This window comes from Exophiala mesophila, assembly GCF_000836275.1.
Source record: "Exophiala mesophila strain CBS 40295 unplaced genomic scaffold supercont1.4, whole genome shotgun sequence".
In the NCBI taxonomy this organism is placed as follows: Eukaryota; Fungi; Ascomycota; class Eurotiomycetes; order Chaetothyriales; family Herpotrichiellaceae; genus Exophiala; species Exophiala mesophila.
The window spans coordinates 3,430,192-3,457,144 of NW_015622507.1; the positions used below are offsets into that span (position 1 = coordinate 3,430,192).

Genomic DNA, 26,953 nt, shown 5'->3' on the forward strand with positions numbered 1-26,953 from the left:
CTTCGGCGAAGAAGTTCTTGCGTCGAGTGGGCTCGTCTGACCATCGTGTATGTTCTATATACCAAAAGTCGTCGGCTTTTGACCAGTTCAGGAGATCAAGGTTAAGAACTTCCAAGTGTCCCGCGTTTGCAGTAAGGCAGTCTTTGATTGCGTCAAAATCTTCCTTGGCTTGAGGTCCAGTCCAGGAAAAGCTCCGAATGTTAACAAACTTCGTCAGATCGTATTCGTTCTCGCCGTCCATTGCCACATCGCAAGCACCATCTGTGATAAGAGCAATACTCTCAAGACTAGTCTGATGTTGGGGAAGATACCCGTCCGCACCAAGTATATTCTGTGGGACACAGGAACCCAGTTCCCACCTGCAACACTTGAGCAAATATGTGATGGGAGGACGAGTTTGCATACCGAAAGCTTCTCAAGGCGTCGTCAGAGAGCCGACAGCAGAATTCCAAGAAGTCCTCCTCGTAGAAACGGGGCTCGACATCCCAGGAATTATTTCTGTCTTGATTCGTGCATCGTACACAATTGCAGACCGAGTCTTCATCTTCATCAAAATCATCCGCATCATACTTGCAGTCTCCAGGATGATCCGGGTCCAAAGCTCTTTCTTCGCTCCCTTCCTCGTCTTCGAATCGCTGGTGCCAACAACGTTGTCCGTTATCCGCCAGCGCTACAAATTTAGTCGTGAGGGCCAAGTCTTTAACGTATCCGAGATTAGAGGTGATGTCGATTTGAGGACTAGTTTTGGAAAAGTGCTTCAGAGTAGAGGTCCGAGGATTGTACCCCTCAGGGCACTTTATCTCAAGACGCGCGTACAAGAGAGGAGTGGCAATCTGTGAGAAGAGTTTACAAACACCACACAGGTTAACGAGGTCACTCCTTCGAGAGACCTAGGCCCGCATTAGTATTGGAATTGGCTGTGTTGGCGAACACTCACTTTCTGGAAGATGTTTCTCAGGACCTCAAGCGGCTGCGAGGAGAACCGATCATTTTGAGAACTGTGGCTAAGACTATCAGCTTGGGACTGCATATCGACATATGTACACTCTTGTCCAAAACTATGGAACTGAGGTCATATGTATCTCATCGCGTTGGACCGTTAGGAGTGCACGCGGTGGAGTTACATACTTGATTCCAGGAGGCAATCTAATCAGGCTATCACTGTTCTGAATGCCAGTCCTGTCCTGGAATCACACGCCATTCTGTTCTGTCACACTTTATTAAGAACATATTATTATTAGTGTGGATGTTGCATGCATCAAGGCCCTGCGGCCTGTAGCGAGCGAATTGGCACGTTCCTAGAAGGACCCCACTTGTTCCTCTAACTTCCCGCCCCCCCCCCGGACCCTCTCACCGGCCACCATCGACGAGCCTTGGAGAATGCTGGGAGGTCGCTATCTGTTTCACCCTATGCGGCCGCTGGTACGGCCAACTTCTACGTGTCTCGTAATCTTGAAGTTCGGAGAGCCCTCTTATGAGATCAAATAAATCAAGCTGTCGGGGTTTGAGATTATTGAAACTGAACAGTCTATCATTATCATGATATGAATCTTCTAAACTGAGTGACATTTGCCAGTGTGAAGTCGGCCTCAATCCCAGAACTGCACTACAATATAAAAGCTCCGCACAATTTCACAATTGTCCGTCCGGCGATGCATACTGTCAGCGATGCGCAGACATCTCTCGAAGTCGTCACGTAGATGGGTCGTATATTACTAGTATATGGCTGTAGGATCTATATACAAATGATCTAAATTGTCATCAACCTTTCATTAAAGGTACAGTGTTCGTAGATGCAGACACGTTTTTGGGTACATGTTAATCGTTTGACGGTTAAATGACCATTATGCTTCGCATGACAGATCAAAGACAGGTGTGGTGGATGGCGGGTTGCCAGGTCCAGCAACACCAAAGGAGATGTCGGTTTGACCGGTATTGGCATCTAATCCATGTTAGCCGTGTCTCTGATGCCATGAGTAGGCCCAATATAGAACTTACCAGTTAGAGTGTACCAGAATGTGTCACGATTGCCGAATAGATCGCAGCCGACTCCAGCCCAATAAGTGCGAGCGTTCTCGAGAGATGCAACGGCAAGGTTCATGTCTTCACCAACTGTAGGATTGTGGTCAGTAGATGCTACTTACCATTGTGATAACTATCTCCGGGGTTGACAACTTACTGTGAGGCCATCCAGTCTCGGTGACCAAAACTGGTTTTCCACCTGAGACGCCTTCGGTGGCCGCCAGGGCTCTGTAGAAGATAGCATCGGCTTCCTCAATTGGGTTTGCGAGGGTGGCTTCAAAATAGGGAAATGAGTTGTGGCCCAGCCAGTCAACACGCTCTGCCACGATGGCATTCTCGGGAAGTACCCATGCAGTCCAGGTGTCGACATGTCCAACAGGGATGTCTTGTAGGAGGGGTGTTCGGTCGATCAAGTCCCTAACACGATCGATATATCGGACTATAGTGGCCGAGTCGACTCCAATACCAGCTTCACCTGCAACACCTTGGGGGCTGGATCGATATAAATCCTCGGAACCAACACTGATTCCCACCACACGGTCGGTAAAGGCAGTACCATATTGGTTGACTGCATTGGTCAAAGCGGCAAGTTCATCCTCAAAAATACCGTCTCCAGCACTGGCCCACATTCCTAATAGCAACGTCGTGTTGGTGTTGATGGCAGCTTGGATGGCAGAGGTGGGTGTGTTGACCGTGTCACACTGGACAGTGGTATACAGACGGGCAGCTGTAAAGCCACCGTCAGTGCCAACGAGGTTCCGGGCAGTATTGAAGGCTCCCTCATAGTCGGAAACCATCCGACATGTACCATCTTCAAAGGTGGCACCGTAGTTGAAGCCCTGCAACTGAGCATTGACGGTAGCCACGGCCAGTGCAAGCCCACCAAGGGTTCGGAATGAAGGATGCATGATTTCGAGGCTGGTCGTCAACGGAATCTGCGACTGGGAAATGATGAGAACGGGAAAAAGGTGAGGACTTCCAAGGTGGCGTTGGACAACCACGGCCTATATAGTCAGGTTCAACAACATGCTGGTGTACTAGGTGATCATCATGAAAATTGTGTAAATGTGGGGAGATCTGGAATCACAGGTTAAGACCTCAAGAGATTCCAAGCCTCTTGGACGCCGCGATGAGCCGTCAAAGCAACTTTCATCGATTTGTGCACATTCAATAGGCAGCCGAGTCGTGGAGGCTGATGGTCTCACCATTACTGCTGGCCAAGATTCAATAAACCGAGCCATAATTGGAAGGGTTTGGGACTTTAACTGGATCCGGTTGAAGCTTCTGCATGACGCAGGCCGAGTGAGGTGCATATCGCCAAGTCAAGACCAAGACCTGTGGCCAAATAAAAGGGCGTCATCGAGGCCTTTGTCTTCCTCAGGCTTGGGAGGATGCTGACTCTTTTGGCCATCTCGTACAACTTCCACCACACCAGCTAGGTGTGTGTGGAGGATATTTTTAGCCGGGTTGGTGTCTTGTTCCTGCGTCAACAATCCAACTGGAAATGCTGACGTTGGTTGGCAGAGATGTCATTCCACTTTGAAGGTGGAGAGAGTGAGAGGAAGAGGAACAGAGAGAAGAAGCGTGGAAGGTTAGACGACGACATTCACGTGATATCACGTGAGGTGATCATTCATTTGCGTCCTTGTCCACAGTGGGTGTTGGATGCTACACTTGAACATGTCGAGATTGCTTAAAATCAAGTACGAATCCTCGTACGGAGGAAATCTACGAAGTACTTGAGACAGCGAACCATTGTACAGTCGGCTATGGCCAAACCCTATCTCCGCTCCTCATGCCACCATCACACCCTTATCTGTACGAGAGGATCCAGACATGGGTGTGCGGGGACAGCCGCATATACATATATATACCTATGTAACCACATCTGTCCAAGGCATCACAATAAGTGAGAGCTACCACAAAATAAAATGGCAATGAAGTCCACCTTTCATATCCCTACTGTGGATATATCACCGTATATTGCTGATTCGACAAGCTCTGCAGCAGCCACGGTCGTCGACCAGATCCGGGCGGCTTGCTCAACCAGTGGATTCTTCCAGATTGTTGGACACGGCGTGGCTAAGGAATTGCAGTCTCAAGTGGTCGATTCTGCCAAAGCTGTTTTCAGCCTGCCTGTGGAGGAGAAACTCAAGATGAGTGGGATTCCAGGTCGTGGATATGAGGCAATCGGCACACAAGCACTGGAGGAGGGCAAGCCAACAGATCTCAAGGAGGTATGTTTCGCCGGTTGCGTCCAACAAAGTCTTCTATAGATACCATACCAACGATAGTCTTGCAGGGATTTTACATTGGTCGTGAGATCCCCAACAATAAACCTCCATACCGTCCATTTCAGTCGCCCAATGTCTGGCCTCCAACAAGCTTGATCAGCCAGTCATGCTTTGAAGACCCTTTGACTCAGTATCATCGATCGATGATATTTCTTTCAGACATTATCCTGCAGATTCTCGGCCGTGGTCTTGATCATGTTGATACTACCATTTTCTCCCAGTTCTGCAAGGATCCCATCGCCGTGGTTCGACTGCTTCACTATCCACCGCATCCTGTCGATGCAGAGGCTAATGCAGTAGGAGCTGGTGCACATACTGACTTCGGAGCCATCACTCTATTGCTCCAAGACGGCCACTCGGGCCTACAGGTCCTCAATCAAGACACGAATGAATGGTTAGATGTCCCTCCCAACCCCGATGCCTACGTTGTAAATGTGGGAGATATGCTTCAAATCTGGACAGCAGGGGCTTACAAGAGCAATGTTCATCGGGTCATCAACACGAGTGGCACAGAGAGATATTCAGTTCCATTCTTCTTGGACGGTAATGCTGACTGTGTAATTAAACCATTGGATGGGTCGGCTGGGAAGGAAGTGACGGTGGAAGAACACATGCTTTCACGGTTCAGACAAACATACACCACAATCTGAACTGACGAGGGAAAAAAGAGGACGACGGTGGCAACGAATGATTGTGATGATATGGGCTGAGTAGAAGTTTCTAGTAGGCTCTGATGGCAGGCAACAAGGGGGGCCAAGGGGCACTAAATAGGGGGTGAGCGTCAATCTAGAGGGGAGTAGGGCCTATTTTGGGGAATTCCAGGCGTGGATGAGCCCGAGTGGCCACTGTAGCCCTTAACATCCTGACCACGTGGTAACTTAAGGCCAGGCTGTCCCCTTGCCAAGGACACTTCTTCACCCCAACCAGCAAAAAGGGTGAATGACAGCCCCTGTAAATGTCATTCATTATTAATGTGGATGTGTGGCTTCACCCCTACGCAGCGCCGCTGTGCCGTAACTCCCCTCTCATCCCCACAATTAAAATATTGCCGTCATTCCAAAGTCGTAAAATGTCGTGCTGTAGGGTTCCGTAGTGGCTGCAGTGCTGTAGCGCTGGTGCAGGTCGCGGGTCGTGACACGGTTTCGCGGTCTTCGATGAATTTCTGAGGCAGTGGCGGTTTGCGGGTGACGGACTTGCGGGCTTCGCGAAAAGGACAGCGTATCGATAACTTGTCAGTCCTATTTCACATAAATATTTTCCTGGCTACCCACCACTGTACTTTGTTCCTCATCCTCTCTGCTTGTCTGTGACAACACTCTTTTTTTCCTTTTTTCATCCCCGGCTCCTTGCTCTGGTCTCTCACCATGGCTCGTCGTGGTCATTCTACATCCACCACTTTCCAGTGGACTACCATCTTCTACCTCCTCCTCATCTTCATCTGCCCCCTCGCCCTCATCGGCTCAGTCCAAGCCCAAGACCAAGCTCCCCTGAACGACTCGGACACTAACTATGGAACCGTCATCGGTATTGACTTGGGAACCACATATTCTTGCGTCGGTGTGATGCAGAATGGAAAAGTTGAAATCATTGTCAACGACCAAGGAAACAGAATTACCCCCTCATATGTGGCCTTTACCGACGACGAACGGTTGGTTGGCGACGCTGCAAAGAATCAGTATGCGTCAAATCCTACAAGGACCATTTTTGATATCAAGTAAGTGTTTATCCTGCAATCATCAAATCCGGCCTCATGACTAACTTCTCTTTTCAGGCGTTTGATCGGTCGAAAGTTCTCGGACAAGGATGTCACCCGTGACGCCAAACACTTCCCCTTTAAGGTGGTCAACCAAGACGAAAAACCCGTTGTCAGTGTTGAGGTCCAGGGCAAAGCTCGTACCTTTACCCCTGAAGAGGTTTCGGCCATGGTTTTGGGCAAGATGAAGGAAGTCGCAGAGTCATACCTTGGCAAGAAAGTCACCCACGCCGTCGTCACCGTCCCAGCCTATTTCAACGACAACCAGCGACAGGCTACAAAGGATGCTGGTGTGATCGCAGGTTTGACTGTTCTCCGCGTCGTCAACGAGCCTACGGCCGCAGCTATCGCCTATGGACTCGACAAGACCAGCAAGAAGGAAAGCCAAATTATCGTCTACGATCTCGGTGGTGGCACTTTCGATGTCTCTCTGCTCTCAATTGACGACGGTGTTTTCGAGGTCCTGGCTACTGCTGGTGATACCCATCTTGGCGGTGAAGATTTCGATCAGCGAGTCATCGACCACTTTGTCAAGCTCTACAACAAGAAGAACGACGTGGATATTCGAAAGGACCTCAAGACTATGGGTAAGCTCAAGCGCGAAGTCGAGAGAGCCAAGCGAACCCTGTCGTCTCAAATGTCCACTCGCATCGAAATTGAAGCCTTCCACGAGGGCAAGGATTTCTCCGAGACTCTGACTCGAGCCAAATTTGAGGAACTCAACATGGATCTGTTCAAAAAGACTCTCAAACCCGTCGAGCAAGTCCTCAAGGATGCAAAAGCCAAGAAATCCGACATTGACGACATTGTCTTGATCGGTGGGTCTACTAGAATTCCCAAGGTTCAGTCAATGATCGAAGAGTACTTCGGTGGCAAGAAAGCCAGCAAAGGCATCAACCCTGATGAAGCCGTTGCATTCGGTGCTGCCGTTCAAGGTGGTATCCTCTCTGGAGAAGCCGGCACGGAGGACATTGTCTTGATGGATGTCAACCCACTTACCCTTGGTATCGAGACCACCGGAGGCGTCATGACTAAACTGATTCCTCGCAATACTGTTGTCCCCACCAAGAAATCCCAGATCTTCTCGACGGCCGCCGATAACCAGCCTGTGGTCCTCATCCAGGTCTTTGAAGGTGAACGATCATTGACCAAGGACAACAACCTCCTCGGTAAATTCGAACTCACCAATATCCCCCCTGCGCCTCGTGGTGTCCCTCAGATTGAAGTGTCGTTTGAATTGGACGCCAACGGCATTCTCAAGGTTTCGGCTGGCGACAAGGGAACTGGTAACTCCAAATCTATTACTATCACCAATGACAAGGGTCGTCTCTCACAAGAAGAGATTGACCGCATGGTCGCCGAGGCTGAAGAATTCGCGGAGGAAGATAAGTTGATTCGGGAAAAGATCGAATCCCGAAACCGACTGGAGAACTACGCAGTCAACATCAAGAACCAAGTCAACGACGAAGAGGGACTAGGTGGCAAGATCGACGAGGACGAGAAAGAGACTCTTCTCGAAGCCATCAAGGAAGCCCAGGACTGGCTGAGCGAGAACGGCGACACCGCCGACAAGGACGACCTTGAGGAACAATACCAGAAACTGTCCGAGGTCGCATACCCCATCACGAGCAAGCTCTACGGAGGTGGAGCTGGAGGCATGCCAGACTATGGCGATGACGATGAGCCCACGCACGATGAGTTGTGAGCTGGCATCTGACTCGGTCTGGTATGATAATCCTTATGACTGCTTTTGATGGGCATTTTTAGACCACTCGACCTGGGACGATAAAATAAAAGCCACATAGGTCGAGAGGCTGGGCGTTGTTTTTCATGATTTTTGAAACCCCTGGCTGGATGGGTCGTGACTAGATACCATGAATGAAATTGCTCTTGTTTGTAACTGAAGTCATTTTTAATTCATTCTTATTTTATTTTTATTTCTTTTGTGGCGTGTTCGTATCTGGACAAATCTCGACAAGTCTCACAAGTGAGAAAGTATAACCTCCAACACGAGGGATAAACATACCTACCTAAGTCTAAATGGTAGGACAAAGTCACACCAAACCTTACCTCACCAATCGAAGTCAAAATATCATCACCAACCACAACCACAACCTCAACAACAATATCCCACTTCTTCAGCTTCACACAAGTCTAAATCATCTATAAATGTTCCCACTTCGCATCACCATCACGACAAGAAATCTCCTCCACCCCTTGGCCAGCAAACGTGCATTCAACAACCCCATTCCTCGTGCAATTCATATCCGACGCATCGAATCCAAAAACCTTCACCACCCCCTCCTTCAAGCTCGACCACACAAAATAACTGGTGGTGCACCAACCCAACACCACAACAATCCAACCATGACTAGTTCCGATTCCAGTTCCACCATGTATCAATTGACATTCTACGTCCCCACTCAAGACACACAACGTGTTCTTTCCGCAGTCCATGCCACTGGGGCAGGGACCTGGCCTAATGATTCAAATTCACCAGAGAAATTCGACAACGTCGCTGACCCTCCTAAATATGTCGAAGTGGCTTTCATTACTCGAGGGACAGGACAATTTCGACCTACGGAGCATGCGAAGCCGCATATTGGTACTGCGGGGGGAGAGGTCGAGTATGTGGATGAGAATAAAGTCGAGATGGTGGTGATGGGAACGGAGGTGATGAGGAAGGCTGTGGAGGCGTTGAAGGAGACCCATCCGTATGAAGTAGTGGCGTTTTTTGTTACGAGGTGTGAGAGCGTTTGAAGCATAGGGATCAATGAGTGGTTGAGGGATGGAGGATGGATTTCTCGATCATGGGTTAAGGAGGATGGGGTCATGGATCAGAGATTAAGAATGCGTAGATGCTAATACATATGTAAATAGCTCTCATTCATACTATATTGCATTCAGACGATGGTATTTCTAAATCATATGGAACAGTCCTTCATATCATCTTCCAGTTCCCCCATCGTGGACTCGATCAATAGTCGAAATTCTCAAAAGCAATACTCTTTCCCGGCAGCCATGCCTGGACCTGTTTCCGCATTGCAGGAGCCGTGCAAAGATACCAGTTGCCCACCTTTTCGTCTGCGGCAGTCAGATCTTCCTGACTTAGTCGTCGCCGTTCAATCTTGACTCCTGTGTCCAAGAGAGCCTGTAGAGACTTCTTTTCTTCTTCGTTCGACAATATATCTTCACTGCCTGTCAGAAAAATAGTCAACATGGTCTTCAGCTCAGGGTGCTGTTGCAGCAAGTCCACAGCGATCCCGGTGTCCCGCACCCCCAGACTCCAGAGTGTGATGACGCGGGTAAGATCAAGGTCTTTCACTTGGCCGATTAAAGGAGTGATGCCAATTCCTGCGGCAATGAAACCGATGGTCTGGTGATTCTCCTGGTCAAAGATAAATTCGCCTCCAAACCCGCGTATCCCAATTTCAGCCATACCAGGTCTCTGCCATTCTAGCCATTTGGTCACGTTGCCAACCCTCCGAACAGTGATTTCAAATTCTTCGCCATGCTCTCCAAGGGAGTTCGGCGAAGAGGAAACAGTAAATGTGCGGAGGAAGTCGTCGTTGAGACTTGTTGGGTCGTCGTCTCGCATATGAGAATAACCCATGTACAACTCATGAGAGAAGTCCATGGCGACATACTGGCCGGCTTTCCAAGGTCCGAGGATAGCAGGATCCGACAAGGCAAATCTATACCTCGAAATGGTCGGGGTGAGCTTAGTCTTCTCAACCAACTGCGCTGTCACTGGTGCGTCCTCTCCAGGTGTCTTTGCGAATTCCTCATGGTTCTCGGTTATCAGGGTTCGAACTCGAGGATTGTACGGCGAGCGACCATGGGTACCGTCCTCAACTGTTGTTCCGCGATACGCAAGGCCGTCTTGAACGAGTCTGGCACCCGTGAGCTTGAGAGATACAGCGAGTTTGCTTTTAGCTATCACCGCGCTGGCTTCTCCGCCGACCAAGACTTGAGTGGTGCCGGTGACATACAAAACATCACCAGTCTCAAAGTTTGGAATGACAATGCCAGCTTTGGGTGTGGCTTCAAGGTTGCCTAGAGTCTGATACAAATTGTTACCGCTGTACTCTGGCCACACAATTGTGCTAGCCTCCTCCAAGCTCTGCGGTTGAGCGACTCGGATGAATCCTTGAGGTCCTCCTCGGATATTTGCATCCATGTCCTCGTGCTCATGTACTGATGCAACAAACATTGTGTCCGCATTCTTGATCAGATCGAGTGCTGCCTGAGACAGATGCGTCGAGTCGGATAATAATAATGGCTTTGGTGTTGAAGATGTAATTATGCGTTTGTTGATATACTTCGGGCAGTTGGGAACGCATTGCTCGATGCTTGCTGCTAGTTGGATGTTTCCAGGCTTCCCACTTGTCGTGCCGTCGTCCTCTGACGCAGGCTCAGCCTCGTCAGGTGCATTCAGTGAGCCCGCAATGATTTTGCCGGCAAGTTTGAGACGTGATCGCTGCTCTAGGTTGATGCCCAAGGCACTGAAAATCTTCCCTGCACCTTCATGACGTACTATCTCACCATCATCTTGACCATTCCAGATGGCTTCGACAACTGGGTCAAAGCTGGCATCGACTTCGGACCTGATGGCGATGACATTCTGAGCGATGGCTTGGGACAAAGGAGGAGAGCCTGTTCCCCAGAGAGTGGCCCACGGTCGATCTTGATCGTCCAGGGTGCCAACAGCCATCAGAGGATAGCGGGGGATTCTGGCGGCGAAAGTGGCTGCAAGGAATGGTGATGTAGGATTGTCTCCATGGTCATCGACACCCACCCTTTTCTGGATTGCCCGCTCTCCAGTGTGCCATTCGAAGGCCATATGATAAGCCATGGTGTTGGATAAGAAGCAGCGGTAATCGGGAGTAGAAAGTTGTTTTTCGAATGGACAAACGTACGGAGGGTGGCGAGTCTGTGCTCCGCAATGTATTTATACCTGCCTATTCATTTTTGAAGAAGCCGACCAAAAGTAACTGTCCAGCTGGATGCCTCAAGGTTAGTAATCCAGGCAAGCCAAATCTCAAAGAGCCAGATATATTTGATTCGTCTCAATTAGAGTATGTTAAGGCGGCCATCTCGCCAGCTGAATGAACCAAATGGTCAGAGGAGGATAATGGCGAGCCGAGCGGGATAAATGATGGAGATCTGGGGCATGACACCATCTTGATTGTCAAGAAATGTAGAGCGAAGTCCAGTTAAATCTCACGAATCTCTCAGCGTTCTTAAGTAACCATCCGCCACTTTTGGTGCTTAGGGCGGCCACTGGGGCCACAATTGGCTCCGTGACCATGAACATTTGAAGCAGCCAGTAGTAAGTCTAGGATGTTGTGCCAGATGTAGCTGGCGCATCGGATGTTCGACGATGACAGATGTTGGTGCTTCCGGTCTGCCGAAATGGTCTAGGTCATGCTGAAGGTTCCACAATCAACACGAAATCGATGGCAGCCATGTTCTGTTGAAGCTCACAGTTGTTGGTCGTGAGAAAGAAATATAGGATCATCGAGGTTTGCATTTGCAAGTGTCTCACCAAGGCAGGACCAACCCTTGCCTATCATATTGTCTGAGAAAGGAACTCCACTCATGAGTAACTTGACTATCAAGTTCATTGAATTATTGGATCATTACATTCATTTCTTCTCCTTCCCCCTTTGCTTCCATCAGTATCACTTCTCTCTTGTAAATCCTCGTTGGCGCCAGACGAGTTCCAACTCATCTAATATCACTAAGTCTTCCCCGCTACTCATCTGTGCTGTTCTGTCCTGCACATCTCGACGCAATATCTCGATCGATCTCAGATCTGAAGCTGCGTATCCGAAAATCAACGTTGGCCATGAGCCAAGGTAACACCGAGTCCACCCTTGTTTGGATTCTGTACATGTCATGATCTTCAACGCTCGATCCATTTGCCACGAATCAATTGGTGGCGGCAGATGGCAACAAGGTTGATCAGAAACATCATGCGAGTTCTTGATCCAGTGCATAAGCAATGACGTGGCAAGGATGTGCAGGCTTGTTGAATGCTGGTTGAACGCTTCAGCTCTGTCAGAAGAGTTGAGAAGCAGATAGTCTGGATGACCGCCGTCCATACAGACTTGCTCGTCAATGACCATGCTCTCCCAGTATTTCAGCTCAGATTCCAGGCAATTCAGAGTTTCGACGTCTGGCTTGACACGACTTTGACTCACTCGCACAACGGAGATGATGAATTTTTGGAGTTTGAGCGGAAATCCGATCACAGGGCTACTCTCTCGATCCGTCATGTATGAAAACCCCGAACTATCCAGTACTTTCTCAGCGAATTGATAGAATTTGTCGTCGGGCTGGTAATCCTTCCAGAAAGGATTTCTCACACTCTGCCGGAAGCTTTGGTACAAAATAGACTCCCACATGATGCGGTCAAATGGTCGACTAATGGGTGCTTTTCGGGACTGTGCGCATCGAAGAGTCATCAACTGAATCGCACCATCCAAGTGTTTGCGAATGTCTCTTTTTGTGCCACAGAAGATGATCTGTTCAGTTTGTCAGCTACCGACTGGAACTCTGCCATCTTGATTTGGTCTCTCGGGACGCAACCTACCCCATGCACATAAAGTAATACCACAGTTAACAGCACACTGTCTTCGAAGCCATCTCTCTTCCAATCAACCAAATGCAAAGCCTGTCCAACATCGGAAACGGCCTGAGAATAAAAATTCAGCCCAGCTTCGTACAGATCTGCATTACCGGTGTGGAATTGTTTATGGGATGCACCACATGCTAGCACTACATTTTTCAATCCACTAAACATGGGCATCATATTCGTTGTCGCTGGCAAGTATTCGGCTCGATAACTGGCATGCGAACTTGGAAGAATCAGAGGGGGCATCACCTCGTACAGAAAATGGCGAAAACAGTCCACTTCAAGATCCGATTTGAAATGTCCAGAAGCAACCAGATCATCACAGGGAGAGATCTCGCGAGAAACCTTGATGCACAATGGCCGTCTCGCAGGTCGTCTTTCATGAAGCGGTTCCACATGCTCAGGGTCTGGTGAGACATATTCAAGACTCGACGAAGAGGACGGTCGAGGAACTGGAGAGCCATGACGATGTCGACGATCACGTAAATCGTCCTGAGTTGGCCATGAGCAGACCCTGTTGGATTTCATACACCTTGAACATTGCGGCTTTTGCTCGTTACATTTCTTTCGCTTGAGACGGCCTTAAGAAACAATCAAGGTCAGTTGTGAGAATGTCTCGGCAGGGATCCATGTCACCCTAGTGACCACATGGCTACTTACACATCAAGCATCCAGTCTTGGTTCGAAGCGTCGCGCTAGACGTGTACTTCGGATATGGCATGGTTTTCGGAGAGTTGGCCTCTTTAGCCCTGCTCATTCGGTCAATATGTACCGCTCAAGTCTGCGCATCACATTGCGAGTGGCGCGTGGAATTGCATGATCTGCACTTTGGACGTTTGTTGCAGCTGTTCTCCTCGAGTGAATCTTGCAATTTGTAAGGGACTCCGGGAGACTTCCGCAAGGAACGAAAGATAAGTGACCCTTATCTCTGTCAGGGTACGAGTGGGGATCGGGACTTCTCTCGGCTTAACGATTTACAGGGTCAATAGGTACTAGTTTCAATTCGGTAAACCTCCAGCCACTTCGCCCAATGAGACGCTCACGACCCCGCCATGAGGATATGAGCAGGCCTAAAAGATATGTCGGGCTAGTTACGACTGTCTAGATCTGTGTATCATATGTGACTCTTCAACACTAATTGGATGGAAAAGAACCTCTCCTCTGTTCTTAGATTCCTAGATCCTTTGCTATTACTTCCACAGCAGATATCAACTCTTCGTCCAGTTCCGGTCGCGCAATGACCTGGACGTTGCAAGGCGCACCATCTACCTTTTCCGGCTCATCTGAGAATCGGTCAGCGGCAACGTCAGCTTCCATGGCCAGAACAACTACTTACACGCTGGAACTTTTGAGTCCGCGACATCCACAGACTTGTCGGCGTGCAGATATGGTATGATACACGCAGGGTACTGTCAACATGTTAGCTTCATGACTCCGCAAAGACAAGGCGGAGTCTTACAGCGAGCAGGTTCCAGTAAGCAGTATAAGCCGGCATCCTGAAGGTATCGTGTGGCACTGCAGTGCAATGAGAACCAGGTGTCAAAAGGACATCCATCTCGTTCTCCATAAAGATTTTAAACCATTTTTCTTGCAACTTGGATCTGCCTGCCGTGTGATCCAAGAAAGCATCCATGGTCTTGGTCTTTCGACCCTCCGGAGGTGGGGTGTACATGTCCTTGACCGAAGGCACCCAAGGTTCGCCCGAATCCTCGATAAATTTGAATCCTGCGAGCGAATTATCAATATCAAAGAAGTCCCATGCCGCCTTGGTCACTTCTGCGAACGATGGAAAATTTTCCAACATAACAATCTTGTGACCCGCCTCCTGCAACTTTTTAGTCGCTGTCTTGACGGCACGAAGTATAGGCGGCGTCACTGGGAATGTTGGACACTCGAAGATAACTCCAATGGTCAGGCTCTTCTTCACAGGCGTGGGACTCCAGGGAATGGCCACAGCACTGTAGTCAAATTTCCAAGGCTTAGCTTGAATGACCGTCTGGAGAAAGAGTCTCAGATCTCTAGCACTGTTGGCAAGAGGGCCTGCAACAGGGATGATACCGGCCCACCCTGGATTATTCTTTGTCAGTATCCACTGTGGCTGTTTCGACGATCATTCCATTCTTGTTCGTGGGACAGCGAGAGACTTACCATCACGGATCGGCATTACTTGGCCTCCGAATGGAATACGGTCAGTCGATGGCTTGAAACCAAAGGTTCCGCAACAGAGAGCAGGAATTCTGATGGAGCCTCCAATATCGGTGCCTACGCCCAAAATCGAACCTCTCATGCCTACCAATGCTCCTTCTCCACCACTACTACCCCCGGCATTGATGCTCAGTTTGTACGGATTCTTTGACTCGAATTAGATCAGCTGGCACAGTTGTGGCCTTGACTTACCATTGTGCGGCCGAAGACATTATTGTCCGAGTCTGCCGTCATCAGGGTTTGTGGGATGTTGGTTTTGACGTACAGAACTGCGCCGGCTTGCAAAAGGATGTCGACCAGAGGCGAGTTCGTATCTGCTGGAGGATGACTGATGAAAGACACATAGCCAATGCATGAGTTGATGCCTTTGAGATTGAACGAATCCTGCTCTCACTTAGGTCCTGTGGAGGTTTCCAGAGTTGAAGCACTACAAACCTTGAGACTGATTGGCAAGCCATGAAGCGGCCCCAGTGGTTTACCCTCTTTCTCCAGATACTCATCCAGATATTTGGCCCTTTCTAAACCTTGTTCAAAGAACATTTCGGTCAAGCAATTGGTCTATACCTATGAGTACATGACTTCACGGCAAGGCAGGGGTGGACGTACAACTTGATGAGCAATTGCAGCACGTTTGCAAAACGCCAACGTAACATCGTATGACGACAGTTCCTTGCTCGCAAGTTTGGCAACGAGGTCAACAGCATCATATTTCTCCGTGATCTCAAGCTCCTTGGGAGTCAGGATACCGCATTTCGAAGGGACATCCAGAACATTGGTGTCGGCACTTGGGCTAATGGTATCGAGGATATCCTTTGAGAGGCGCCATTCTTGTGGCAATTGTTTCCCCACCTCGGCTCGCTTTTCAGCGACAACCTCTTTCCAGTCTCGAACCATGCTGAATAGTTTGGGGTGAAGTACTGGATACAGGGATATCAGAATGGAAGAGAAGTATTTATACACCCAGGACAGTCTCACTATTACTAGGTTAATGTCAGAGCAGGCAGAGACGATGTTCTTATAGGAATGAACAGTTCCCAGCTTGCCCGATAAGATATATACGTTCCATATACCGTGATTCTGATATCAAGAGTCGTTGCGGGGGGCGGGAACTATTTGACGCCTCGGTCCAAATACGCTGGCCAATGATGCGTTCTTGCGCGAAAGTTCACGCCAATGACTCCTCGTAATTCAATCCACAATAGCTTAGAGTGAAATTCACAGGGTTGGCATTCCGGGCGGTAGTCCAGTTGATTCGGCGATGACTTAGGTCTAGCCATGGTAGGAGGAGATTCCTATCTATGCTAACCTCTACGAATAGATGTGTTTTCCGAACCGTCACGAACCCAGACAATATGCACAGCCAGTAAAGGCCCACTAACCCCCGCAAAGAAATTCGAATTGTCCCAAAAAGGAAATCATGGCACGCGTTAAAAGCGGCACTGCGATATTAGGCACGTGCACGGCAAATCCTCGGTTGATATAGACATAATTTTTTTTGGCAAGAGCGACTCATATGAATTCGATGATGCGTGACTTCAACATCAAAATCAACAACCATCGACTACATCACAGACTTCGACCACATCTTCATCTGTCAGTCATACAACATAATCCATGTATTGACTTCAATCTAAGAACGGGCAATGGTTGGAAATAACGCCTTCTAGCCATGCCATATTCTTCCCCCAGGCCACTTCCCGAATCCTGTCAAGATATGGCTGATGCCTTATATTCATGCTGCGGCAACTCGTGACCAAGACTCACCCGTTCTCAACATCAGTCCGGTTTGGATCTCCACTGTCGAAGATCTCCCGTATGTCCAAGACCATGGAGTCAATCATCAGAGACCGTACCCGACTGGGAAACCAGCCATATGTCAACTGCAAGACCCGTATTATCAGCCTGATGGATATTGAAATCCCTGAAAAGGCATCCGATGACGAGTATCGCCAGCTCTACAAAGCATACGTTGCCAAGGCACCTACAAACTCCAATGCTCAACTACTTCTTGACGCTGTCGACTCCATCAAATACGGTATATGCCCTCCAGTCGCATTCCCCACTGAAACAGTCTATGGACTCGGAGCAGATGCAACAAACGAGCCGTCAGTTGCGGGAATCTTCGCTGCGAAAGGTCGTCCCAGTGACAATCCGCTCATTGTGCATGTCTCTTCTGTACAACACCTAGAACGGGTCACTGGATCTGCCCTCCCCGATATCTACAAATCCTTGGCCGACAAATTCTTCCCTGGCCCCCTGACGATTCTCCTACCCGTTCCAACACCCTCCCACTTCGCCAGAAATGTCCATCCGGGCCAAGAAACCATCGGCTTCCGAATCCCATCTTCCAAATACGCTCGCTTCTTCATTGCTGTATGTGACCGACCAATTGCTGGTCCATCGGCTAATTCTTCTGGGAAACCGTCTCCAACCACGGCACAACATGTCTTCGATGACTTGCAAGGCAAGATCAATTTCATCCTTGATGCAGGGCCCTGTGATGTCGGTGTCGAAAGCACTGTAGTCGATGGTCTACATGACCCGCCATTGATACTCCGTCCTGGTGGGGTATCACAGGCTGAGTTGATCGCACATGGAAATCGGTATGACAATCGATTCGCCCACACCGCTATCGGATACCAGCGACACGACGATCAATTAAACTCCATGCCGACATCTCCATCCGTACCTTCCAACGTCTCCACTCCATGCTCTTCGAGTTCAACACTGGCTCTGGCAGGTAAATATGATCACCATGCCAACGGTGCTCCTCGCGCCCCAGGAATGAAATACCGCCATTATGCACCCAAGGGGCGAATGACCTTGTTCTCCCAAAGGGCTGTCGAGAATGACCGAGTCCAAACGAAGCTGGACAATCTTGTCGAAGCAAGTCCGGCCAGTAACATCCGCTTGGGTATCATATCTTGCCACTGGCCTCCATTCGCCGGCTTACATCTACCATCCCCACCATCTAAATCATCACATATCGACACCGATTCAGATCCAGTGTCACAATCAGCCTACTCAGCCATCACAAAGACCGCCCACCTCAATCTTCCCAACAAGACCAATCTCACCCTCTACGACGTCCATCTAGGCCCCGAAATATCTGTGCTCGCGCAATCACTCTTTGGCGTCCTCCGGCTTTTTGACGACTTGAAGTGCGACTACATTTTCGCCGAGACCGTGCGAAGAAGTACACCGTCTGAAATTGAATCCAAGACGGATCTCAATTCTGTCGATGTTCCAAAACTCATCGACCGCGATCATGTCATCAAGAAACGTGACCTTGAAGATGCTGTTATTGATCGCATCGAAAAGGCTGCTGGCGAAAGAATAGATTCTTAACTCTTGAGCCGCGCAGTCTGCTTTCATTGACCTGCGGTGCTCAGCTCTCACTAATGAGGAATAAGATCGACCCTTTTTAATCGACATAGCCTACCCTATCAAGCCAGGAGAAACCTGCAAAACGTCATGTACCACTACGTAACCTGCTCATACCCAGGAGTTGAGATAATATAGAATGATTTCATGTGCTTGTTCTATTCAGGATATACGTCTTCTTGGTCTTGACGACCATGGCAGCTTATGTTCTAAGGACACTGTCCATACTACAGACCTTGGAAAAAAGGCTTCTTGTCCTCTTATTCCTTTTTCTTTCATCTCTTCCCTTTTCCACCACCAGATTTCCCCTTCCCCTTCTCCTTCCCACCACCAGGCGGACCATTCCTCTTCTTCGCCGCTGTAGCAGAAGCCCCAACCGCTCCAAGAAGACCACCACCCTGTACAATGCGTGCACCCTTGACAGGTAAATACCCGACAATCTCCTCAACCCTCCAATCCTTAAGCAAATCCAACTCACGACGCCACACGCGGTCCTTTTCACGACTCGTCTCATCCACGATCTTCGGTCCTCTCGCACCAAGCCCCGTCCAGAACGTGACGATTTCACGCACGACTTTCCCTTTCTTGACCGTGCCGGGCTGGAGCTTGACTTTATATTTCTGTCGCGTCATCGCTGTCCATGGTGCGACCATGGGGATTGCGGCCAGTAGTTCATCGCCCGGTTGTGGCGCGGGAACTATTCGATCGATGTTGAGGAGTTCTTGTCGTTCCTGTTCGATTTGTTCGCGACTGAGTTCGTCGTCTTGGTCGAGTATGGCGTCGGCGCCGGTGCCTGCGGTGGCGGCAGCGGCAGTGGCTTTTTCTATTCTCTCACGGCGTTGGCGTTCTTTTTCTGCTGCTTTGGCGTGTTGTGCAGCTCGTCGTTCCTTGTCGGCTTGTGCTTTGGCTTCGCGCGCGGCTTTTTCGAGTTCGGCGGCTTGTTTCCGTTCTTGTCCTCGTTCGGATCCCAGGAGATGCATTGCTAGGGCTCGGTCTTCTTCGTCTTGCTCGGCGTATTTCTTCTGTGCGCGTTTGGCTTTGCTGCGCTTGCCGCGAGTTAATTGCTTGGATTTGGTGTTGGAACTCTGTGGTGTTTGCGAGGAGTTGGGTGTGGAGACGCCTGTGGACAGTGGTTCGGGCGTGGCGTTTTCGGAATTGTCGTGATCTTCTTCTTCCTCTTCGGCCTCTGACTCTTCCTCTATCTCAACTTCTGTCTTTTTGATTGTATCATCTTTGGTAGCCGTGGGCTGTGTGGAGGTTTGTAAAGGATTGCTTCGCTGCTCTTCCATATCGGATGCTCTGTCGGCGTCGTCATCGTCGTCATCGTCGTCTTCATCACTAGGAATTTCCGCAGCATTGACAGCCACGCCATCATCGTCGCTGATCTCCTTCTCTGCTTCTTCAGCGGCGTCTTCCAAGTCGGGAATGACCTGATCTTGATTCGAAGACTCTTCAATAACCTCTTCAGCGATGTTTGCATCACCAAGAGACAGCGCTTTCGTGTCGTGTGCCAATCCCTCGGCTTCCCGGTTTAGAGCAGTCTCGGTTCGATCCAACCGGTGTTTACCATGATTTGCCCGACTTTCTTCGCTGATCAGCCACATGACTCCGAAGCCCAGCAATAGTTGAGTAGGAGGGAGAATATTCTTGCGGCCCCGAATCACGAATCCGCCAGTCTTGAGGTATTCGCCATCTGGAGCTGTCTTACTGACTTGATCTGATTCAACCCACCAGGCCCCCATCACTGCCTTCGAGTCCCAGGCGGTGCTCGTACATACTGTCAATGCTCCGGCCTGCGAAAGAGTTGATGGAGGGATCGGCGCATCCGGCGTCCGGGGGTTATTTTTCACGATCACACTAGACGCCCCCTGCAAATCAGCGTGTACATAGGCATCACCTTTCTTGAGGTAACGCCGGTACAGAAGTTCGTTCTGCTGCGCATCCTTGCCTCCAATCACCAGATAGCCATCGCTGGAGATAAAGAACAGGAATTTCTCGAACCAGAACTGCTTGCGTGAGACTCGCAATGCAGCTTTCTCCTGTTTCAGTCCTTTCTTGAGATCGCTTTCGATCTTTTTCTCGGCAGACTGCAGGGCTTTGGCAGAAGCCTCCAGCGTCTTCTTCTCCTTGACCGCAGCACTCTTTTTCTGATCGTAGTACTGTCGGGCGTTGGCCCACGGAGAGAGGGCGAGATCAATGTCAATGGCAAGTTTCTTTTCCGACCCCCCATGGGAGAGTTTCGCCTTGTCCGGCTCTTCATCGGAGTCACTTTCGTCGTCCGTTCTGTCTTCCTCGTCGCTTTCATCTTCAAATTCCTGACCAGGTTCGTCGAGTAGAAGTGTCACTGTGTTTTCTTCGAGTTTCAAAGGTAGTTTCACCATTTGCGCCACCACATTTGCACGCTTTTGTTCATTTTCGATCAACTTGCCGATGTCGACCCAATCCATACCTTGACCGATCAAGCCATTGACAGCAGCACATGCCTCTTCAACCCAGTGCGTATTTGCTTCGATGGCCTGGGCTTTTCGAATGTGCATTTCTTGCACGTGCTGCAGCGCACCGAGTCGATTCTCGTGTTCAGCCCGGGTGGTCTCAATCTTTCTCCTCGCCGCTTGCTCGCGCTCAGTCAAGCGTGATTCGAGTCTCTGGGATTCGATTGAGGAGTAGAACTCATCCACGGTGCGGTTGAAGCCGTCGAATTCGAGAATCTTCATGCCAGGTTTGGCTTCGTACTGAGCCGGGCGAAAGGGATGAAAGTCATCATAGAGGAGGCTCTCTTGCTCAGGCGATGCCGCTTCAGGCCCTGCCGGCTCTGTGCTAGCTGTTTCTCGTATCTTCGCAATGATATAGCCCTTGTCTTGGCCCTTGCCTAATGAATCGAAAATGGACTTGGCTTGATCCAGTGCCTTGACGACATTCTGGAACGAGTCCTGGTCTCGGAGGACAGCATCGGCTTTTGTGGCTCCGTCAAGACCAGCTTGCCGGAAAACATGCTCTAGAAGCTGTGAGGGTACCTCTGGAAAGGCAATGCTCAAAGCCTTGCCTAGATCATCCAGTCCTTTCGCCCTCTTAGCTTTTTTACCGCCAACTTCGTTTGCAGCCTTAGCACGATCCACAGCTGACTGTAACGCGTCCTTTATTCTTTGTGGAGTGATAGGTGGCACACCATGATAATTTTGTTTCACATCGGTGAGATACTTCCCACCTAATTTGACGTCGACGTCTTCGTCTCCCTCACTGACCTGCCTCAACAAGACCAGGACATTTAACTCCGCGTCGGTTACCACGATGTTGCCTGCGGCGAAAAACTCGAGAAACAGTCGATATTGTCCATCACTGAAGGTGATCTCAATTACTCGATCGGTACCGAGTTGTGTGACGCCTGTCACGCGCCTACTCTTGAGGTATTTTCTCAGCCGACTGACAAATTGTGACGGGGCGGTGGCTGCCGTGCGGGAGAAGGAAGTCAAGTGACACCGGAAGCCGGAATCTACCAGCAATTGTTCACGCCGCCCGGGCTTTGCAAACTTGAAGAGGAAGATTCGGCTAGAGAGATCGTAGATGTTGGACACTCGCAGGGAGACCAGAGATGCGGCCAATTCAGTAGCAATGACCTGTGGAATAATGGGTGTCAGTCATTTTCTCCTCGGTGGTGGGCAATTGGGAGGAGCGAGGACGAGCGAGAGCACTTCTCACCTTGACATCTAAAGAAGAGAAACGCTGCTTCATGGCGGGGCGAATTACAACGATGGAAATGGACTGCAGAGAGGAGGAAATGAGCGGGGAAAAGAAGGGTTGGCCTCAAGGGCAGGAGGGACCAATGAGTTGTTCAACGAGAGCGAAATAGAGCCTCAATTCCAAATGTAAATTGTATCAAACAATTATCTCGCGTGTACAAATAACGGACAGTGATAATGACGGTTGGGATGCTGACGAATGACGTCGACTGAAGGGGACGGGCATCGGAAAAATTAACCCCGGCAAGGCTACTAAGAACGCGAGGCTATGAGACTGAGATTCTTCGCAAGGCTAGGTTGTGACTCCAGCCAAACATTTCCTACTGAGTGGCAAGGCTGAAGGTTGATCACAACCATTGATGGCATTGACTGCACAAGCCATCGGTCAACCTGGGGTTGGCTTGTTCTAGTATACGGCACCAGGAATCCATGTCTCTTTGCAATTGCAGGAGAGGGGTCTCAAGGTCCAAACAGCATAGCATCCTCCGTCACTGGCGATGCGTAAACAAGCCCCTAGCGCCCAGTGGTCTCGTCATCTTTAGAATGAGGTATTGCTCTATTATCATGTCATGCAATACTGAAAATTTTGAACTCCAACATATCCGCGCATGGTCTTCCATCATAAGTTCCTCCGGACAAACTCCATACCCTGCTTCTTGCCAAACTCCCACAAATTCTGGATGCCTTGTTCGCTGAGATCAATGTTCTTCATGTTAGGGGCATCCTGAGCGGGTGCCTTTGACACTCTGGACGCGACCATGACGGGGTCTGTCTCCAGAACGATGCCATCGTCGACGATCTCGTCGATCGCTAGTGTCACTAGATCGTAGTTCTCCATTATCGTCCGCTTGTCGGTTGAGTTTCTGTCAAAGGTTTCATAATGTTAGCGCAGTTCATCCGTATGTGGTACATGGTTGATGCCGGGGGGGGGGAGGGTGCGGCGCACTTTAACAGAATGCTCAATGTATCTCTCAACGCAAGGATCACGTTGTACAGTAAGATCTCGTTCTCTTCAGCGCCTCCCACCACGTAGAGCATTACATCGCTCTCGTTCTTGAACACCACCACTTTGTTGTCGTAGAGGATCACGTCGGAGGTGGCTTTGGCGGTCTTTTCGAGCAGTCCCTTCTCGAATGCCTTTTGTTCCTTCACGTTGGCATACGGTTGTGTCGGCGTCGGCTGGGTTGTGGATGTGTGAGGGGCGGTATAGTATTTGGCAAAGAGTCGTGAGGTGTCAGGGGGTCCGTCTGCAGCGAGGATCAGCACTCCGACCACGCTGTATAGTGAGAGAGCCATGTTGGCTGATGATCCGGTCCGGTGCTGATGCAACTTGCTCTCGTGCGATTGAGGGATGGACGAGGAATAGGCCAGGAGGTTTCATTGACCCTCAACGGATGGTCTCCAAAGTGTCCTCAGGCGCGGAGACCATGTGAACTGTGGTTGGATCATGAATGATTCGACGTACGTGTCTTGGCAAAGTTTACAGCGGGCTATATACTGAAGTACGCAATATCACTCCTCTTTTTTTCTAATTTTGATATAGAGCAATCGAAATATCAATAAACAAGTGAAGACCCAGAGTTTTCTCGACAATTAAGCCCGCCCGGGCTACTTTGGTCACTATGGGCAAGTCGTCCAAGGACAAAAGAGACGCATATTATCGTCTCGCCAAAGAACAAAATTGGCGCGCCAGGTCAGCGTTCAAACTCATTCAAATTGACGAGCAATTCGACTTGTTCTCCTTTGCAGATCCATCAAAATGTACCCGAGTGGTCGATCTGTGTGCTGCACCCGGCAGCTGGAGTCAGGTACTGTCGCGGATTCTCATCAAAGGTGAAAGTTTTGGACGAAGGGCATGGATGGAGAGAATGAATAAATTGCAAACTCGGATGCAAGTCACGGATTCGTCGAATACAGTTCAGGATGCGACTGAGCAGGTCTCATCACTCGATCTAGATATCGACCAACAAAAGCCTACGTTGAAACCTCGTGAGAATGTCAAGATTGTCGCCATCGATCTCCAGCCGATGGCGCCTCTCGATGGCATTATTCAATTGAAGGCGGACATCACACACCCATCAACCGTCCCTCTCCTCCTCAAAGCCATTGATCCGGACTTTGACCAAGACAACGAAACACATCGCGTGGACCTGGTGATCAGCGACGGCGCCCCTGACGTGACGGGTCTTCACGATCTCGACATATATGTTCAGTCTCAGCTTCTTTTCTCGGCCCTTGCTCTAGCTATGAAGGTGCTTCGGCCAGGTGGAAAATTTGTAGCAAAAATCTTTCGAGGGAGAGATGTGGATCTAATTTATGCTCAACTCAAGTTGGTGTTTGACAGAGTCCATGTTGCCAAACCGAGGTCGAGCCGGGCGAGCAGTATCGAAGCCTTTGTGGTATGTGAAGGCTACACACCAATCCAGGGATGGACTCCCGAACTCGGACAGGTTTTGGAAGTTCCACAAGCCAAAGGGACAAAGAAAGAAAAAGACACGACGCTGGATCCGCATCAGGAACTCAGACATGTACGCGAGGATGGCATCGTGGAAATTCATTTCGAAGCCGACGAAGCCGACCCCAAGAGATGGGTTGCCCCGTTTCTCGCTTGTGGAGACTTGTCTGCATGGGATGCAGATGCCACGTATAAGCTTCCTGAAGGTCATACAAGCCTACCTCCTGTGCAACCTCCAACAGCACCGCCGTACAAAGCCGCCATCGAGCGACGGCGAGCAGAGGGAGGAGCTTATGGGAAGACTAAGGACCGCACAAAGGGATGACCAGCCTGGTGCTGTTGAGTGTGATTGTATCACCGCATTTGAGCTCGGATTTGAAGAGCAATCTTGAAGCATTGCCCGACCGAGGAGTTGTATGCGCGGCAAGGGACTATCTGCTCCATGGGAAGACTATTCCTCGGCCTGACTCACGGCATGACCACGTGAATGGCGCAGAAGGGTTTCTTGCATACCATGTGACCTTGGTCTCACGACAGTCTGTTCATGTAAACCGAGGACAAATGCCATCTCCTTCCAAATGTGATGTCACCTTGGGCTTGGTTCGGTTGCACAAATCGGTCGGATAATGGACGGAATTTAGGTCCAGGGCGTACAGACCGGAATAGAGCATGGATGGTAGGAGACCCTGGATTGGGTGAAAAGTCCGGCATTGTATCCCAGGGCTTCCCCAGTCCGGGTTACGATACATACAGTACACGCTGACCCCAGTCTGTCTGTGCATGACCGTTGAGTCAAGAGGCACCATTGCACACACTATTTCATTAACCGTCCAAGCGTTGGAATATGATGTGTGTCAATCGTGGCAGAAATACGGGACGCAAGAAGGCTGCACAGACCTGCAGCCATGCCTGACCAGGTAGCCGTAATGCATGAACATGAGGTTGCTTGTGTTCGCCGGCCTCCGTGAGGGTTTGGAAAAGTGTCTGATTCAAGGCGTGATGTTTTGCGAACAGCTCAGAGGTCGAAAGAGAAAAGAAGGAAGAGGAAGCCGGCTCCCTCCAGCCAGTGTTCCCAGTGTTTACAAGAATCCTTCACGAGAAATACTTGGCCTTGGAGGTGAGTTGCAGGCTGACGGGAGTGCTGGGGAGAAACCTGTCCAAGGACGGCAAAGCATGACCAGTGCATTGCATCGAGAGGAGGGTGTGGAGATCGACAGGTCATCAAGTCGGGTAGTAAAGCAGTCTGCGGTATCGAGAGGAGACTTCAGACCCGCCCGTGTAGAGTGCGAGATGCGGAGAGATGTAGCTGAGACTACTTGGAAAGCCGATCGATCCGAGGTTTTGATTCGGTCACCGTTGGGTGCCCAGACATGAAAATGACGACTTGATGAGTTTGGTTTTGTTTATTTTTAGAGGCTGATTTTGCCTTGGAGAAGGGTCTTTGTCTTGGGAGCACAATTCAACACCACCAAACAATGTCAAGTCCTGTACGTGATTCTCTAGGCAAGGGTCTATACTAAGCAGGATCTGAGAGGTGTGTCAGTTTTCACGTACTGAGAAGAGCACGGATAAAACGTTCCTCATGATGAAGGAATAGTGCAATCGTTTGACCCGCAATGACATATGATTTTTACCGTAAAGCATCTTCGACGACGGGAAGAAGGATGGAAGCACGCCATTGGGAGATGCTGTGCAGGACTCGTCGGATCAAGGTTGCTTAGTGAGCCAAGAAGGTTGACAGCTTTTTTGACATCGAGGAAAGGGACATGGAAAGGTAAAGAGAATATTGTTTTTTGGGAGTTTTGGATGGGTAAACCGGAGCGTAGACGAGGGCACGAGGGATAGGTAGTTGAGGGAGAGGATAGAGAGCTTGTTGGACGAGTGAACGAGGGATTGGATAGTGAATGAGGAGGATTGAGTGGTAAGCAGATGAACCTTGAAAAGAATTCGAAGTGGGCAGGCAACAATTCCTCCAATCCAGTTTGGGCAGGTGCGAAGCAACAGTTGGAAGGTGCAAGGCAACAAGTGCATAAAATCTGGGAAGGTTCGACTTTGCATGACATCTGCAGGTTCCAAATATTTTGAGCAGAAGCTACTGGGCAATACTACCACATATCATCCTTGTACCCAGCAATCAATCAGGTATGTATGTATTTGTTAACCTACCATCAGGATGGAGCACCAAGCAAGTAAAAATCACAAAAAGGCGGGGAAAACCTTAGAAACATCTTACCCTACAACGGGCTAAGCCTATTAGCTCGCCAAACGGGGGGCCGAAGAAACAGCTCGGGATCTTCTTAGGGCAAAGATTAGCTTGAAGTATCCGCCAAAGCATACGAGGATCCTTCGTACGGGAATCACGGAACATGGCCCCCCAAGACCAACTCCAAATACATCCCAAGTGCGAGGCAGTAAGCGAGCAAGCGAGTAACGCCACCGCCAGCGAAAGAAAAAGCGTGGCAG

At 49.7% G+C, this 26,953-nt stretch overlaps 11 protein-coding genes across 11 annotated transcripts; 5 read left to right on the forward strand and 6 right to left on the reverse strand.

The window, feature by feature from the left end:
- Window positions 1-1,680: 1,680 nt before the first annotated feature.
- Window positions 1,681-3,542, reverse strand: PV10_06333 (uncharacterized protein). Its single transcript, XM_016371121.1, has 3 exons — window positions 2,180-3,542; window positions 1,999-2,112; window positions 1,681-1,942 (listed from the first exon to the last, which is right to left on the reverse strand). Exons 1-3 carry the CDS (start codon window positions 2,928-2,930, stop codon window positions 1,845-1,847), a joined length of 963 nt encoding a protein of 320 aa, XP_016223414.1. The 5' UTR covers window positions 2,931-3,542; the 3' UTR covers window positions 1,681-1,844.
- A 383-nt stretch (window positions 3,543-3,925) lies between these two features.
- PV10_06334 (uncharacterized protein) lies at window positions 3,926-5,262 on the forward strand. The gene is made up of 2 exons (XM_016371122.1): window positions 3,926-4,259; window positions 4,325-5,262. The coding sequence occupies exons 1-2, from the start codon at window positions 3,954-3,956 to the stop codon at window positions 4,964-4,966; spliced, it is 948 nt and encodes a 315-aa protein (XP_016223415.1). The 5' UTR covers window positions 3,926-3,953; the 3' UTR covers window positions 4,967-5,262.
- Window positions 5,263-5,527: 265 nt separating this feature from the next.
- Window positions 5,528-7,974, forward strand: PV10_06335 (chaperone DnaK). The gene is made up of 2 exons (XM_016371123.1): window positions 5,528-6,030; window positions 6,088-7,974. The coding sequence occupies exons 1-2, from the start codon at window positions 5,681-5,683 to the stop codon at window positions 7,772-7,774; spliced, it is 2,037 nt and encodes a 678-aa protein (XP_016223416.1). The 5' UTR covers window positions 5,528-5,680; the 3' UTR covers window positions 7,775-7,974.
- A 77-nt stretch (window positions 7,975-8,051) lies between these two features.
- Window positions 8,052-9,006, forward strand: PV10_06336 (uncharacterized protein). Its single transcript, XM_016371124.1, has one exon. The coding sequence runs from the start codon at window positions 8,239-8,241 to the stop codon at window positions 8,827-8,829; it is 591 nt and encodes a 196-aa protein (XP_016223417.1). The 5' UTR covers window positions 8,052-8,238; the 3' UTR covers window positions 8,830-9,006.
- A 40-nt stretch (window positions 9,007-9,046) lies between these two features.
- On the reverse strand, window positions 9,047-10,924 carry PV10_06337 (uncharacterized protein; the record flags this gene model as incomplete). Its single annotated transcript, XM_016371125.1, has 1 exon — window positions 9,047-10,924. One exon carries the CDS (start codon window positions 10,922-10,924, stop codon window positions 9,047-9,049), a length of 1,878 nt encoding a protein of 625 aa, XP_016223418.1.
- A 687-nt stretch (window positions 10,925-11,611) lies between these two features.
- On the reverse strand, window positions 11,612-13,585 carry PV10_06338 (uncharacterized protein). Its single transcript, XM_016371126.1, has 3 exons — window positions 13,370-13,585; window positions 12,668-13,290; window positions 11,612-12,599 (listed from the first exon to the last, which is right to left on the reverse strand). Exons 1-3 carry the CDS (start codon window positions 13,464-13,466, stop codon window positions 11,754-11,756), a joined length of 1,566 nt encoding a protein of 521 aa, XP_016223419.1. The 5' UTR covers window positions 13,467-13,585; the 3' UTR covers window positions 11,612-11,753.
- A 291-nt stretch (window positions 13,586-13,876) lies between these two features.
- PV10_06339 (uncharacterized protein) lies at window positions 13,877-15,808 on the reverse strand (the record flags this gene model as incomplete). The annotated part of the gene is made up of 7 exons (XM_016371127.1): window positions 13,877-13,992; window positions 14,046-14,118; window positions 14,169-14,776; window positions 14,858-15,059; window positions 15,107-15,298; window positions 15,350-15,472; window positions 15,521-15,808. The coding sequence occupies 7 exons, from the start codon at window positions 15,806-15,808 to the stop codon at window positions 13,877-13,879; spliced, it is 1,602 nt and encodes a 533-aa protein (XP_016223420.1).
- Window positions 15,809-16,537: 729 nt separating this feature from the next.
- On the forward strand, window positions 16,538-18,421 carry PV10_06340 (Sua5/YciO/YrdC/YwlC family tRNA threonylcarbamoyl adenosine modification protein). The gene has a single exon (XM_016371128.1). It carries the CDS (start codon window positions 16,649-16,651, stop codon window positions 18,260-18,262), a length of 1,614 nt encoding a protein of 537 aa, XP_016223421.1. The 5' UTR covers window positions 16,538-16,648; the 3' UTR covers window positions 18,263-18,421.
- Window positions 18,422-18,441: 20 nt separating this feature from the next.
- PV10_06341 (uncharacterized protein) lies at window positions 18,442-22,188 on the reverse strand. The gene is made up of 2 exons (XM_016371129.1): window positions 21,995-22,188; window positions 18,442-21,912 (listed from the first exon to the last, which is right to left on the reverse strand). The coding sequence occupies exons 1-2, from the start codon at window positions 22,025-22,027 to the stop codon at window positions 18,574-18,576; spliced, it is 3,372 nt and encodes a 1,123-aa protein (XP_016223422.1). The 5' UTR covers window positions 22,028-22,188; the 3' UTR covers window positions 18,442-18,573.
- Window positions 22,189-22,254: 66 nt separating this feature from the next.
- On the reverse strand, window positions 22,255-23,427 carry PV10_06342 (uncharacterized protein). The gene is made up of 2 exons (XM_016371130.1): window positions 22,982-23,427; window positions 22,255-22,898 (listed from the first exon to the last, which is right to left on the reverse strand). Exons 1-2 carry the CDS (start codon window positions 23,329-23,331, stop codon window positions 22,655-22,657), a joined length of 594 nt encoding a protein of 197 aa, XP_016223423.1. The 5' UTR covers window positions 23,332-23,427; the 3' UTR covers window positions 22,255-22,654.
- Window positions 23,428-23,597: 170 nt separating this feature from the next.
- Window positions 23,598-26,022, forward strand: PV10_06343 (uncharacterized protein). The gene has a single exon (XM_016371131.1). The coding sequence runs from the start codon at window positions 23,658-23,660 to the stop codon at window positions 24,813-24,815; it is 1,158 nt and encodes a 385-aa protein (XP_016223424.1). The 5' UTR covers window positions 23,598-23,657; the 3' UTR covers window positions 24,816-26,022.
- Window positions 26,023-26,953: the final 931 nt, after the last annotated feature.

Coding starts and splice junctions, on each gene's coding strand:
- PV10_06333 (XM_016371121.1), bottom strand. CDS start 2,930: ATGCATCCTTCATTCCGAACCCTTGGTGGGCTTGCACTGGCCGTGGCT. Junction 2,113..2,179: donor CGAGACTGGATGGCCTCACA/GTAAGTTGTCAA, acceptor ACAATCCTACAG/TTGGTGAAGACATGAACCTT. Junction 1,943..1,998: donor ATTCTGGTACACTCTAACTG/GTAAGTTCTATA, acceptor AACATGGATTAG/ATGCCAATACCGGTCAAACC.
- PV10_06334 (XM_016371122.1), top strand. CDS start 3,954: ATGGCAATGAAGTCCACCTTTCATATCCCTACTGTGGATATATCACCG. Junction 4,260..4,324: donor AGCCAACAGATCTCAAGGAG/GTATGTTTCGCC, acceptor ATAGTCTTGCAG/GGATTTTACATTGGTCGTGA.
- PV10_06335 (XM_016371123.1), top strand. CDS start 5,681: ATGGCTCGTCGTGGTCATTCTACATCCACCACTTTCCAGTGGACTACC. Junction 6,031..6,087: donor AGGACCATTTTTGATATCAA/GTAAGTGTTTAT, acceptor TTCTCTTTTCAG/GCGTTTGATCGGTCGAAAGT.
- PV10_06336 (XM_016371124.1), top strand. CDS start 8,239: ATGTTCCCACTTCGCATCACCATCACGACAAGAAATCTCCTCCACCCC.
- PV10_06338 (XM_016371126.1), bottom strand. CDS start 13,466: ATGAGCAGGGCTAAAGAGGCCAACTCTCCGAAAACCATGCCATATCCG. Junction 13,291..13,369: donor CAAGACTGGATGCTTGATGT/GTAAGTAGCCAT, acceptor TTGTTTCTTAAG/GCCGTCTCAAGCGAAAGAAA. Junction 12,600..12,667: donor TATTACTTTATGTGCATGGG/GTAGGTTGCGTC, acceptor CAAACTGAACAG/ATCATCTTCTGTGGCACAAA.
- PV10_06340 (XM_016371128.1), top strand. CDS start 16,649: ATGCTGCGGCAACTCGTGACCAAGACTCACCCGTTCTCAACATCAGTC.
- PV10_06341 (XM_016371129.1), bottom strand. CDS start 22,027: ATGAAGCAGCGTTTCTCTTCTTTAGATGTCAAG. Junction 21,913..21,994: donor TCTCTTCTTTAGATGTCAAG/GTGAGAAGTGCT, acceptor ATTATTCCACAG/GTCATTGCTACTGAATTGGC.
- PV10_06342 (XM_016371130.1), bottom strand. CDS start 23,331: ATGGCTCTCTCACTATACAGCGTGGTCGGAGTGCTGATCCTCGCTGCA. Junction 22,899..22,981: donor ACATTGAGCATTCTGTTAAA/GTGCGCCGCACC, acceptor AACCTTTGACAG/AAACTCAACCGACAAGCGGA.
- PV10_06343 (XM_016371131.1), top strand. CDS start 23,658: ATGGGCAAGTCGTCCAAGGACAAAAGAGACGCATATTATCGTCTCGCC.